General features: G+C 36.0%; 1 protein-coding gene across 9 annotated transcripts in view; it reads right to left on the bottom strand.

Moving 5' to 3' along the window:
* The window catches only part of LRCH3 (leucine rich repeats and calponin homology domain containing 3), a 120,753-nt gene that overhangs the window by 33,658 nt on the left and 71,532 nt on the right, over positions 1-15,563 (bottom strand). For all 9 annotated transcript variants that reach the window (XM_060639704.1, XM_060639702.1, XM_060639699.3 and 6 more), the window contains exons 9-12: positions 12,330-12,478; positions 9,252-9,328; positions 3,592-3,643; positions 3,019-3,168 (exon numbers count right to left, since the gene is read on the bottom strand). In XM_060639704.1, the coding sequence (XP_060495687.1) occupies positions 3,019-3,168; positions 3,592-3,643; positions 9,252-9,328; positions 12,330-12,478 (428 nt within the window). The remainder of the gene's footprint in view (positions 1-3,018; positions 3,169-3,591; positions 3,644-9,251; positions 9,329-12,329; positions 12,479-15,563) is intronic.

The following is a 15,563-nucleotide window of genomic DNA, read 5'->3' on the forward strand; positions in this document are numbered from 1 at the left end:
CTTTCTCTAGTGCTAACACCTTTAGCTTTCTCTCATCGGCCAATTTTCAGGTTTGCGTTTTCAACTGCCTGTGGAAACTCTCTATTTGGAAACCCATGGTCACCTCATGTTCAACATGTTCAAAAACAAACCCATAAATTCCCAGATTAACTGGCTCTTTTCCCCAATTTGCTAATTTCTATTACTATGTCAAATAATAATTATACCACCTGTATAGTCAGTGTTTTACAATGTATTCTTATATACATTATCTCAAGTGATTCTTTTTACTAAGATACACAAACATCATAATCATATTCTTTTTAAAAATTTTTAAATGTTTATTTATTTTTGAGACAAAGAGAGAGAGAGCAGGAGAGGGACAGAGAGAGAGAGGTGGAGACACAGAATCGGAAGCAGGCTCCAGGCTCTGAGCTGTGAGCACAGAGCCCATTGCGAGGCTTGCACTCATAAACTGTGAGATCATGACCTGAGCTGAAGTCGGATGCTTAACTGACTGAGCTACCCAGGCACCCCCATAATCATATTCATTTAAAGACAAAAGAACTGGGGACAAAAGAAGTTATATGACATGTGCAAAGTCCATAAATTTGTAAGTAGCATAAATGAGATCTGCCCCTACATCTTCTGACTCCAAATCCTACATTCTTTCCACAAAACTAGACTCCTTTTCAAACTCTTCTTTTAGCCTCAAAATCTTGCTTTGGGATCTCCTTTATTTTCCTACTCCTCTTCAATGATTTATTCAACATTCACTACATCTATGTATAAAACATAATAATGCCTCTCTTAAAATCTCTAATTTATAAAATCCATTGTGGTGGTAGGGGGCGCAGCACTCAGCACACTAGAAGTACTAGGTGCACCTATAAGAATTCTGAAATAGTTAATATTTAATAGTTAAATACTACACCTATGAGGAAACTAAAGGCACAGTATGATTCAGTAACTTTCCCAAAGCCAAGCACATAATGAGTAGCAAAGCTGGATTCAGATTCATATTTCTGATTCTTTTTTTTAAGTTTATTTACTTATTTTTTTAGGTTTATTTATTTTGAGAGAGAGAGAGAGAAAGACAGCGAGCACAGCAGGCAAGGGGCAGAGAGGAGGAGAGACAGAATCCCAAGCAAGCTCCACACCATCAGTGTAGAACCCAATGTGGGGCTCAAACTCATGAACTGTGAGATCATGACCTGAGCCAAAATCCAAGAGTTGGATGCTTAACTGACTGAACCATCCAGGCCGTCCCTATTTACTTATTTTTGAGAGAGAGAGAGAGAGAGAGAGAGAGAGCGAGCAGGGGAGAAGAAGGGGGAGGGAGAGAGGGAGAGAATCTCAAGCAGGCTCTGCACTGTCAGTGCACAGAACCTGACGTGGGGTTCAAACGCATGAACCGCTGAGAGCATGACCTGAGCTGAAATCAAGAGTCAGACGCTTAACCGACTGAGCCACCCAAGTGCCCTCAGAAATATCTGGGCTCTTACCATTGTGTAACACTGCCTCTCCTTAGGAACCTCAGAAATCTTCTGGTGTTATGCCTTCATTCTGCACCCTAGTCTGACTTGCAATTACTATTTCATTTTCCTCATCTCTTTCTAACAGATTCAAACACAAGCAGATTAGTTTTTAGAAGTATCTTTCCTCTCATGTTTTTCTCCTGCTTAAGAACTTACAACTGTTCTCTTCTACCTAACAGATCAAGATCAAACTCTTATTTGACATTTAATCAAAACTGTCTACAATGTGATTATCTCTTACTAGCTATGTGATGTCTACAGAAGGCAAGTTAAAAGATAAATGAGTTAATGTAGAATGCACAGAATAGTGCTTAGGATATAGTATGTGTCAGCCATCATTATTTACTGACAGTCAGTATAGCATTCTGATCACAGATGAGGGTTTGGAGCCAGCCTTCTTTTTTCTTTAAAGAAACTTTTCATTTTTGGTCAACCTTACTTCCATTTTCTGTTCAGCCTGTCTTGAGAACCCTTGCTCTGCCACTAACTAGGTGAGTATTTAACCTAGGCAAACTGTCATCCTCTCTGAGCTTTAGAGATCATCATAATGGGCTTGATACATTTGAAAAAAAGAGAATTTTTATCATGTGTACGATACTTAAAGAAAATGGTCTTTGGCTAGTTGAAACACAAGAGAGAAAGCTTTTGGAGGCCAAGAATGATTCATTCATTCAATCATTCCTTTAACAAATGTTTACTGAGCTTTACTATGGGCTGACACCTGCTAACATCTAGGGATGGAGCGGCAAATAAACAAGACAGATACACTCCTGGTCTTCATGGTATTTACAGATAAATGGAAGAGACAGATATCGAACAAACAAAAATAGAAATCACTATTATGAAGAGAAAAATCCAAGGTGACTTCCAAACAAAAAGACTTTAAATGATACAGGCAAAAAAAAAAAAAAAAAAAAAAAAAGAACCAGGTTTGGATGAACTGTAGAGGCTGCAAACTTTTAAAAAACAAAAAAAGAAAGAAAAAGTATTAATAGGGGTTGCTACGCGAGTAGGTGTGGAGAGAACAGAAAGGAAAGAATCAAAGATGATTCTAAAGTATTAAGCCTGTGACCCTCACACAGTTTTGGTGCTCGCCAGAGTGAGGAAGTCAGATGGGCTCAGATAACAATAGTTCACATCTGCATGGCACTTTAAGGTTTACATGGCACTGGCACTTTCATGATCTTATCGATCTTTGTTAACAGACTGAAGACGTGGCAGGTGGAGAGTAAAGTGAGATGTCTAAAGATAGATTGCTAATTAAGCAGAAGAGACTACTGTCTCAAGTACAAGATGACCACTTCTCAGCCTACCCTACAGGAGGACAATTCATCTAATCACAAGCAGGAGACAGTTATGCTATATACTCAAGATTCCTTACAGTGAGAAAAAAGAAAGTTGACACTTTAATTAAGACAAACACTGACAGCCTCAGCAAAACAAATAAGCACTTACTTCTAAAACTCTTTAGGAATTTCAATGAAATTTGACAAAATTTCACCTTGACAAAGTCCAGGACAGCATCTCTTTGAATTTGCTTGGTCCTTATTTTCTCTTCCTCATACTGTAGGGCCGCAAGCTGTGCCTCTCTCCGAGTACGCTCTACTAATTGTTCTCTTCTCCGAAGAATTTCCAAGTCTGCATGTGATAACTGGAACAAAAGTATTTTGCATGTGCAAGTGGGGCTAAAGGTTAACTTATCAATATTCTTAATCAATTCAGGGAACTACTACTTACTCAAGCAATTTCTACTTTGCAGTCACCTAGCATTTCTTTAAATGTGTGTACTGCTAATCATCTCCCATCTTTTCACACTGTGTTCTTATTTGCACTATAAAGCCATCATGTCAGTAAAGATTTATTTTCTGTCTAGGGTCTAAAAGCACCGTTAGCAAGTATCAGGTTCACATGTTACATTAACTGTATTTTACAGACGACAGGTAGTAAAGTTTACAGATGTCTGGCAATTAATGGTAATTTAAGCATTATAAAAATAGAAAATCATTTTAGTTTAAAAAAAATCAAAACTAAAACAGAAAAACAACAACAACAACAACAACAACAACAAATTTACCTGACTGTGACTTGGTGACAGTGACATGAGAGAAGATGGCTCAGATGAAACCCTGACCCAAAAAAGAAAAAAAGGAAAGAGAAAATTCTTTGGTAAGGCAGGCAGTATATAAAAGACAAGTAAAATTTTATTGTTAATGTAGCTTTCTATTAATCAATAGGCAAACTGGTCAGCAATGAAAGACTGCCTGCATTTTGTAAACCTGAGCCCAAGTCATTAAATTAAGCTACAGGAATACCTGATGTCGCCAACTCACATTTCATGTGATGATATCACTGATCAAGCTACAGAGAGTCAACAACAATCTATGTCAGCCAGTGCTGACCAGACATTTGAGATCACTTTTCAAATAGCATCATTTCTTAAGAGCATACATAGCTATTATCTTTTTCATTACCATGGCTGAAACAAGATACATGTAAATAGAGATCGTTTTATATACAAAGTTAGTTTATCAACCAAAATCTGGAATATGGCAGAACCTGGCCACTGTACCTGCGCTCCTCCTCCCATCTTCAACTGAGGTAGCAATTTTAATAACAAAAGTAAAGATTCTGTTGATTTTTATTTTTAAGAAAAAGACGAAACCTGATTTGTTGCTTAAAAAAAAACCAAACCAGTAAAAGTTGCTTCTCAGTGTTATCAGTGCTAAATCTTTTTTTCAAGGATTTTATTTATTTATTTATTTTTAAGTAATTTCTATACCCAAAGTGGGGCTCAAAACTCACAACCCTGAGATCAGGAATTGCATGTTCTACCAACTGAGCCAGCCGGGTGCCTCTACCAATGCTAAATCTTACAATTTGGTGTTTATCTTTTTTCCTGAATTGGATTTAGTGTTTCAAGTGTCTGCTACTCATTTGTGTCTCTGAACTAACAATGTTGGGAGTAAGTCGCTTTTTGACATTTAGCACCTAAAATTTTAAACTATGATTACTCGCCCGTCAGGTTGATTTTAATGCATTCGATCGGTGTGTTACAAGGCAAGAAAAGGAAAAAAAAAAAAGTCCCCCAAATCCCTCAAAGCTCTAGTAGTTTCTTATTACTAACTAATAATAATACAGATTCATCAACGTGGCTTTTAGGATTCTCATCCCATTTCAGAAACATGCCCACCATGGAATCTTTTTCCAGCAAGGTCTCCTCAGTTATTATACGTTAATTCCTTACTTCAAGCCTTTTGTATAGATTCCAACCTATGGAGATCTTCTTAGAGAAGGTCTTTTTTAGAATCTTTTTTTTTACAATGGGACTTTTCCTCTTGATGTATATGTGTAGTCAGTACTTCTTTTGCATTTATCAACTATGATTCGTGTCATTTTTTTGTACAATATTTTTCAGATGCAAACATAGAAACGAACAATCCTTGAGCTCCTACCATGCCCTACATATGCCCTGTGAAGTACTTTACGCATAGTGTTTCTCAATTACTCCTCATGCAATCTTATGGAGTAAGAACTATTAGAATCTTCACTCTATATTTGGGAAGCTGAGAAATGGAAGTTAAGTAACTTTTCCAAGGTGATGCAGCCAGTAGTCCTTATCTATCTGATTTGAATTCTTATCTCTGACTTGATGGTAGTTTGCTCTCTCATCTTCTAGGTACGAAGCCTATGAGAACTGGAGAGGCCTGAGAAATCATGGAGTCCAAACCACTAACTTTACAAAGGAGAAATCTGAGGCCCTCAGAGGTTTAGTGATGGTTACTGTAGGCAGAGCCCGGATGAGAATTCAAGCCACCTGACTTGGAGATTAGTGGCTGATACTATACCACACCTCCCCACTCTACAGCGGCAGAATGTAGGAAGGAGAAAGTGAAGAGCACAGAGATCTAAAAGCAATATGGACACACATACAGGAAAAAAAAGACCTGCAATGGCCAAAACTAAGCTGTGAAAGTTAAAGATGGTGGCAGAGCATGAAGCATGGCATATGAGAGAATAAAAGTGGTAGCGAAGAAGACGTCTGAGAACTGACAGCTCCCTCAAGCCGATCACCAGGTGCTAATATGGGCCCCTCATGGCTTGGGTGCTCCTTGGTGCCACCACGCTGCTTCATTTGTACGTTTGACCTTTTCATCTATGAGTATGTTTCTCAATAGCAGTGTCACAACATTTTGGATAAATTTTCTGTTATACGAGATTGTCCTGTACATTACAGGTAGTTTAGTCTTAATGCCAGTAACACCTTTGGCAACCAAGTCCCAACAAATAAACACATTTTTCAAATATCCACTACAACCTATTGAGAAACACTGGCTTACCCTAAACTTTCCTAAACTAAAAAATATAATATGTAAAAAAGCAAAATTTAAGTCACACTACTGTTCTCTTTCTTTCCACATTTCTTTTCTTATATTGGTTCCAAATCTTTGAATAATTCACAAAATTCTTTTTTTTTTTAATTTTAATGCATAAAAAAATGTTTTGAAAAAAATTGTTTTATATAACCTTAAGAGTCTGGCCATATTTCTTACTTTACCCTAAAAAAGTTTTGACAGAATAAATTATAATTAAAAAAAATTTTTTTAAATGTTTATTTATTTATGAGAGAGAGAGAGAGACAGAGTGCGAGCAGGGGAGGAGCAGAGAGAGAAGGAGACACAGGATCTGAAGCAGGCTCCAGGCTCTGAGCTGTCAGCACAGAGCCCAACGTGGGTCTCCAACCTGCGAACCGCGAGATCATGACCTGAGTTGAAGTCTGACGCTTAACCAACTGGACCACCTAGGTGCCCGATAATTTTTTAAAGGTACAGAATAAATTACTCAATAACTCCCTTAGGCAAGGTTTAAAATAAAACTGAAGCTGGGCAAAAAACTTCCTTCAATTTTTACTAATCTTTCCCAACCTTTATCACTCCTAGTCAGTACATTCTTAGTCAAAAGTTTAGAGAAAAGTGGGCTGGTGGGGTAAGATTTAGCTGGAATATAACCAATAAAGAATGAGACACAAGTGAGTCTGGGAGTAGCAACATGGTATCGTAGTTAAAGGCATGGACTTTAGAATTAGTTGTGACGGAGTTCGAATCCAGGGTTTGTCACTTGCTAGTGGATGGCTGTGAATATAAATGGAAAACTACTAGGTCTGAAAGCACAGGCTCAGATAAGCGAAGAATTCCTCAGTACTGGCAGAGCAAAAATTTCTAAAAAGTAGTAAAAACAGGAACTCTGGGTTAAGGTTTAGTAGACAGATTTTTGGCTCCTATGATCTCCACCCCTGGTGTTACTCCAGTAAATATGTTACAAGTCAAAAAGGACTCTGCAAATGAAATTAAGGGTACTAACTGGTTGACCTTAAAATGGAAAGATTATCCAAGTGGGAGTAATGTAATCACAGGAACCCTTAAAAGCACAAGAGAGCAGGGCTGAGGGAGGGGCATTGGAGGGAGGTGGTCGAAGCCACAAACTGCCAGCTATAAGACAAAAAAGTAATTAGGGATGTAACATACAACATAATGACTACAGTTAGCCCTGCTGTTGATACATACGACAGTTGTTAAGAGAGTAAACCCTAAGAGTTCTCATCACAAGGTGAAAACAAATTATTTTTTATTGTATCTATGAGATGATAGCTATTAACTAAACCTACTGTAATCGTTTCACAATATATGTAAATCAAACCATCACTCTGTACACCTTATATACAGTGACATATGTCAATTATTTCTCAATAAAACTGGAAAAAAAAAAGAAGGCAGGAAAGTTTGTGGGATGTGACAAAAAGGGAAATCAAAGAGATTCAAAATGTGATAAGAAATAGATTCAAAACAGCTTGCCAAAGCTGACTTGAAGATGGAGGGAGCTGTGGATCAAGGACCTTGGATAGACTCCAGGAGCTAAAACTGAGTCCCAGTGATAGCCAGCAAAGCAACAGGGACCTCAGTCTTATAACTAGAACTGAATTCTGCCAACAACCTGGATGAGCCTGCAAGTGGGTTCTCCCCCAGTGTCTCCAGGTAAGAATCTAGGCCACCCAGTACATTGGCTTTGGCTTGCCAGACCCTAAGTGGAGAATGAAGGCAAGCCTACCCAGACTGCTATTCCACAGAACTGAGTTACTACATTTTAAGCTGCTAAATTTGTGGTAATTTGTTGCATAAACATTAAAAAACTAATACATAATGAAACTGAAAAAAGAAAAAAGCTGGCTTTCACCTTGAGGGTTTCTACTAAATTCCAGAGATCTTGAGCCTTCCTTATGATAGATGCAGGAGGTAAGAAGGACAGGAGATGAAGTGTGGGCCCGATCAAAGTGGAAAAACACAATAGGATACCCCTGTGTGAAACTGAAATCTCAAAAGACCACACCCTCAATATAAGGACACAAGGCAAATAAAAAGCCTTTCTGAGATAAATTTCAATTTCAAAGATTTGAAATTTAGGGGCACCTGCATGGCTCAGTCAGTTAAGTGTCTGACTCTTGATTTTGGCTCAGGCCAAGATCTCACAGTTGGTGAGATCAAGACCTATGTCAGACTCTGCACTCACAGCTCGCTCTCTCTCTCTCTCTCTCTCTCTCTCAAAATAAATAAACATTAAAAAAAAAAGATATGAAATTTAACTAAGTCCCCATGAACTAACCTATGAGACTATAAAAGGCCAATTAGGAGATTTCTTTCTTTCACTATTCTCCCATATTTTCTACCCATCTATATCTCAGTTCCCAAAACAACTTTAACATCCTATCAAGTATAAGTAAAGAACTAGGTATGACACTTTCCATAAAGGAGATTTACTGTTGTTTAAGAACAAGTATGTCAAGTTTACTACTTTAAGACTTCATACAGGGGTGCCTGGATAATTCAGTTGGTTAAGCGTCTGAATCTTGATTTTGGCTCAGGTCATAATCTCACAGTTTGTGGGATTGAGCCCCACATTGGGCTTTGAGCTGAGTGTGGAATCTGCTTGGGATTCTCTTTCTCTTTGTGTGTGTGTGTGTGTCTGTCTGTCTCTCTCTTTCTCTCCCTCTACCCCTCTCCCTGGCTTGCAGTCTCTCTCTCTCTCTCTCTCAAAAATAAAAAAATTACAAAAAAACCCAAGCAAACACAAAGTGGTTAAAAACAAAAACAAAAAACTTCATACAAAATAGAGGAAGCAAAGACCCAAAGGCTGTGAATTTTTCAACTACTGTGATACAGTGTCTGGCAAGAAACTTTGGAATTCAAGAATAAGCAGCAGTGCTCTAAGCAGTCAAGTTAATTTTAGAAATATTCTGTGAGGCACTAAGCGTAGTGAAACGATCATCTCAATTGAGATATAATGAGGATACATATTGCTGTCTCCGTCTAGCTCCCTGTTTCTAGCCAAAAGTTTAAGGCAAAAAATTTTTTCAGGACTCCTGAAATTTATTTAGCCCTCTTAGTGCATAAATCCAGACATCACCACAAAATCTCCCTGCTATTAAGTACCTTCAAATCAAATAATTGTACAAGTAATGGTTTAGGCAGTCTGAATTTAGAATCAATAAATCAATTTTACTTCTTTTTCTATTGCATGAGCAAAAAGCACACTGTCACTCGGCTCTGAACACATGGTTTCTAAAACACACATTATCTAAGTATCTTCATCATACACAAATCTGCACAAAACCAAAATCATTTCATGCTCTCACTGATGAGTTTTAAAGACAGAAACAATTGAAGAGAACTGTTTTTTTCAAACCTGTTTTGATGTGAATATCTTCTCATGTCTTCTGTTTTTTGAAACTCCCTCAGAGGTACTGGCTTTATGGGTGAACCCTAGGCCAAAAGAGCAGAAATAAATCAATTTAACATATGTATCCACAACACTGTGACTACATAGTTCACAGATGACTTGGCATTTAAAGATCTGTATATTACACTAAAAAATAGTTCAACAAAATCTTCAAATGTAAATTTTTACGTTTAAAAGCATTCATTATAAGCTATATTACTACTTTGGTTAACAAAACACTATGTATAGCCCAAAAACACTTATTCTTAAAAAAGTGGGTTTCCTTCTCCCTGTATTATGTAAATTACACTGACCATACAGTAATACTCACTGACCATAGAGTAATATTTAGTAATATTTAGTAAGGTGTTCAAACTTGAGAAGATCTTAGGTGTCACCTCATACAAATTTCCATTCAGAACAGGAATTTCTACCTGCACTACTCTAACCTGTGCTCAGCCTCTCTCAATATTTCTAGTAAGGGGGAGTTCACTGGGCAGATTCCATTTCTTTACTTCACCATCACAAATTGTTACTTATGTTTAGTCATACAAATAGTCCTGCGGATATTGGTGGAATATTAAGATAAAGCAAAAAGTAACTTCTCTTTATGGTAAAATATGGTGTTAACTAAAAGAAAAACACTGGCAACTTTATTTATAAACTAAAGGGTAAAGGTCATTTCAAAAAAAAACATCACCGAGAAAAATTAAACTGGACTCAGTGATATGGACCACATACTGAACAATAAAATTATAAATCAAAGGTAAAGGCTTATACGTTATCACAACATGTATTCTGTCAAATAAGAATGTATAGAAGCAATACAACCTTATTTCAACACCAAAAATAATCATTAAAAAGTGGGTATTCTTTTTTTTTTTTTTTTTTTTTTTTAAATTTTTTTTTCAACGTTTTTTATTTATTTTTGGGACAGAGAGAGACAGAGCATGAACGGGGGAGGGGCAGAGAGAGAGGGAGATACAGAATCGGAAACAGGCTCCAGGCTCCGAGCCATCAGCCCAGAGCCTGACGCGGGGCTCGAACTCACAGACCGCGAGATCGTGACCTGGCTGAAGTCGGACGCTTAACCGACTGCGCCACCCAGGCGCCCCAAAGTGGGTATTCTTAAAGGGAAAGAAAACCACCTTATCCAAAAAGGGTATCTGAAAATCAAGTGTAAAATTATTTATAGTCTATCGCCAAGAAATGGGTACATCACATAGAATTAGAAAATCTTTGATGAATTACTGCAAAAGGCTAAAGCAGACTCCCTTGAAGTTTAGGCCTGAGGATCATACAAAATGAGATATAATTCTAGAACCCTGATCAAAGAATAATTATTCTAATTTCAGTGAACATTGGGTTTTAAAATAAACAAAAATCTCTCCTATTATGTTAACATCAGTGACTTAACACTCTGGTTTTACAATACTGCAATTATCTGCAATTATTGTAGGAGGTACATGAAATTTTCATGATAAAATGAATGTGACATTGGTTTCATTTTGAAAATGTCATAGCCTATAAATATAAGCTATACCTTATTTTATCACAATACCTCTATATTTGTGAGAGGTATTATAACAAAATTAAACAATAGCAGAGTATTTAAAATCTCATATAGATTCGGTTTTTTTTAACAACTCTTTTTTCAGATAGTATTCAAGAATATAAAAAATACTTCTTCACTGGCTGTTAAACCATCTAAAATAATGCTGCTTCATCATATTTTTATAGGTGCTAAATTGTAGAAAACCTTATGACACAGAAGTCATAAAGAGGGTTATGACATAGAATCATAAAGACTACCACACAAGTATAGCTGGAATTAAAAAAAAATTTTACAAAATAGTAATGGCTTTAACAAATGATACTGCAATTTTTCAGTAGTATAACAGGCATTTTTACTTTTAATAGAGATACCTCATCTCTGCAGTCTAACTACCATAAAATGATCAAAGAGAAAGACCACAATGAAAGAAAAACAATTCCCTTTAAGATTACAATGTGCATTAAATTTTAATTTTTTTGCAAAGCAGTTGTCCTTCGCGCTAACAAGAATGTTCATGGCCTGAATCACACGTAGTTTCATTAGTCACCTGGTACACTGCTATTTCTGGGCTGCAGGACTTTGATTTATACAATTTTATCCAACTTCACATACAAGAGTGTCTTCTGAACACCAACAAAAACTACTATGTTCAGAAGTCTTCAGACAGGAAGACTGAAGGATTTTTTTTAAGGAATGATAATATCACTCCACAGCACACCCCACTTGAGTGATTATTCTCGATTTCTAAAAGGCTAAATACATCATTCTCTAAAAAGGCCCCAAGTGTTTCTCAAATAACCCCTGCTCAGAGCCTGGGACCAATTCCAGACATTAACATCACACACACTGAAGTGGAGCCATTCCATTATGCTGACTAGATACACTGAAGAATGCAATTTCCACTGAGACCCTTGGGGGATTGGCAGAGATTCTACAGTGGGCTGAATGCTTATTTGTTTTCTAGGGCAACTCAATGCTCCACTAGAAGAGACACCCAAGAATGATAATGGCAAACAATTTATATTCTGTGCGACTTGGCATAAAAGCTCCAATACAATTAAGCACATAACAAAAATTCTATGGTTAAGTTTGTATGTGCTCCAAAGTCAGCAGTTTGGTTTGATTCTTAATTACTGATCAAACTATGATTTACTAGTTAGTAACAATAAAAAAGCACTAAGAACAACAAAGAAAAAGCATTACATTCTTTGTACTTTCTTTAAAGGCGTAGGATACTCTTAGGACTCCTCATTCTTCAAAATTCTGAAATCTGTCTTTTTATTTGAAAAATAAAGCTAACCCCTACTTCAGACTATTGTCTGATTTTTTACAATAAACCTGAAAAATTCAATCATGAAATTGGAACTGAACATCATAAAACAAATAATTAGGCTTAAAGCAACAAATCACTGATACAACTGAAATTTATGCCACCATGAACTGTTTTACTAGGGGACAGCAACAGATTTTGGCTTAAATGTGTGTAGTACCTCATGAGAGATTCGCCGTTGTTCAATATATGCCATAAACTGGGAACTGAGGCTGTCTGAGTCCAGGCCCTTGGGCTGTCTCATCTCATCTTCTTCCTCCTCTGCAGTACAGCTGTCGATGTAGTCGATCTGATCCAGATCATGTTCCACTGTCCACACCACACACACACAACAGTCAAATTCAATAGCCAATAAAGACATTCAGTTGTATTCTTTCCTTTTCCCTAACACCTTCTACTCTGAAAGCAGGAGGAATGAGAAGTGTAAATTGGGTAAGCCTTTCTTTTACAGTCCATGGCCACTCACAAAAATAAGTTCCAGAAAAATCTTAGTCCTAATTCACTAAAGAATACAGTAATTGATAGTAATTACAGGACTACAAACCTCTAATATATATATGTATATATATATATATATACACATATATATATATACATATATATGTGTATATATATATATGTATGTGTATATATATATACATATATATATATATATGTATGTGTATATATATACATACATATATTTTTTTTAATTTTTATTTATTTTTTTTGGTTAGCTCTTTACTGTTTTAAACAAAACAGTTTGAGTTTGTGAGACAAAGAGAAGAAGAATTTTTAAACATGAGAAGTTACATCTTCTTTTAGATTTTTTTCCCTCACGTTTTAGCTTTGGGGCTTAATTATATCTCTTCAAGGAACTGGGAGGCAGAAAACCTAACACAGTCAAGTCAAAAGGAAGGATAGGAGGAAAGTGAACTTAGAGATAAAGAAACAGATACTGACTACTGTTTCTCTTTCTGTAACTGTTGTCCACAATTAGAACAATGATATTCTTATTTAGAAATTTATTTTCTAGAGCTCAGCAATGTAGACATTTTGTAGCAATTTGTAGCAGCAATCATTTGAGAATTTTTGCTTCTCAAAATGCTTTGGGGTGAGGAAAGGCATTTAAGTAAGATATAGCCCCATCATTATATATTCTAATACATTTGGGAGTGCTCCATTATTTTTAAGTTTAAAAAGTAACCTTATTTTAAAGATTTTATTTTTAAGTAATCTCTACACTCAATGTGGGGCTTAAACCTATAACCCTGAGATCAAGAGTTGCATGCTCCACCAACTGAGCCAGCCAGTTGGTTGTAACTACTGTAGTTTTTAAAAGTAACTACTTTTAAAAACTATTTAAAATGGCACACTAGAAAAAAAAAACTTACTACTAAACTTTCTAAAGTTACTCCAGAAACTAAATCCCAGCCATTACTGTATGATGTTCTACTTCTATAGATTGCCCAAAAGTTGTAGTTGCTGGGAATAATGAACTCGGAGAAAGCTATTTCTGTTTTCAGATTCAATTATTTCTAAATAATTCCATAACTGCAATTGATATAAAAATGAATTTTGAGTTATTAGAGTTATAATAATAGGTAAAAGGATGAAAAGGTTATAAGTCTATATCCAAATTATAAACCAGGTACATAAATGTATTTTTTTCAATGTGTTACAATTTGTGTAACTAAATCAATGATTAAGTCATTATGACTACTTCCCAAGAAAGCAACATCACTTTTTCATACTACCTAGGCCAGTGCAGTCCAAAAGAAACAGAATGCAAGTCATAAAAGTGAACCCACATAAGTAATTAAAAATTATCTAGTAGCCACATTAAAAAAAGGTGATATTAGTTTTAATAGTATATTTTACTTTGTCCAATATATCTGAAGTATTATTACAGCATATAATCAATAGAAAGTATTACTGATATTTTACATTCTTTTTTTTTCATGCAAAGGCTTCATAATCCAATCTGTATTGGTTTATGTACACTTACAGTACATCTTAATTTAGGAAGGCCTTATTTCAAATAACCACATGTAGCTAGTGGCTACCATACTGGACAGCATAGATTAAAAAAAAAAAATTATTTTAAGTCTGAAATGAACTAAAGGGAAAGAGAGCTCATGTGGAAGCAAGATTAAAAAGAAAACTACTAAAATGTGAATGGAATGGTAAGTAACAGGAGTAAAAAAGAATATAAAATGGTAAGGAAAAAAAAAGAGAGCAAGCCACTTAATTGAAATCATCATTCAAGGATGAAAGCTCTTAGGAAAACATACAGATGGCTAACAGACACATGAAAAGATACTCATCATCACTTATCATCAGGAAAATGCAAATCAAAACTACAATGAGATATCACCTCACACCTGGCAGAATGGCTAAACAACAACACAAGAAACAACAGATGTTGGTAAGAATGCGGAGAAAAAGGAACACTTGTGCACTCTTGGTGGGAATGCAAACTGGTGCAGCCACTGTGGAAAACAGGATGAAGGTTCCTCAAAAAGTTAAAAGTAGAACTACTCTATGATCCAGCAATTGCACTACTGGGTATTTACCAGTACCCAGTTTATGTTTATAGCAGCCTTATTTTTTGCTCCCTCTCTATGTTATTATTTACAATAGTTTACAGCATTATTTACAATAGCCAAGATACGGAAGCAGCCCAAGTGTCCACTGACAGATGAATGGATAAAGGAGATGTGGTATATAAACACAATCAAATATTATTCAGCTATAAAAAAGAATGAAACCTTGCCATCTGCAATGACATGGATAGAGCTGCAGAGTATAATGCTAAGCAAAATAAAGCCAAAGACAAATATCATACGATTTCACTCATATGTGAAATTTAAGAAACAAAACAAAGGGAAAAGGGGGGAGGGGGAGAGAGAGAGACAGATATTAAGAAACAGACTCTTAATTATAGAGAACAAACTGATGGTTACCAGAGGGGAGGTGGGTGGGGGAGATGGGATAAACAGGTGTTGGGGATTAAGAAGTGCACTTGTCGTGATGAGCAGAGGGTGATATATGGAAGTGTTGAATTACTACACTATACACCTAAAACTACACCAAAACACCTAAAACATACAGTAATACTGTATGTTAACTAAGTGGAATTCAAATAAAAGCTTAAAAAGAAAGATGAAAGCTCTTATCAAATGGATTTCTAGAAAACCAAAATAATATCTCCATTATAGCTGGCCCTCAATATTTAAACCTTAGGATTTGGGAATTCAAACTAAAGCAAGGTTGAATAGAATGCTAAAATCAAGAGTCTGCCTCAGAAGCCCAAAGTAGAAATAGCTCTGCCTGTTAATGAGCTATTAAAAAAATGACAAATTAAAAAAAATTAATTCCAATTATAAATTTTTAAATACCAAAATAAAGACAA

This window comes from Panthera onca, chromosome C2 (assembly GCF_046562875.1).
Source record: "Panthera onca isolate mPanOnc1 chromosome C2, mPanOnc1 haplotype 2, whole genome shotgun sequence".
Lineage (NCBI taxonomy): Eukaryota > Metazoa > Chordata > Mammalia > Carnivora > Felidae > Panthera > Panthera onca.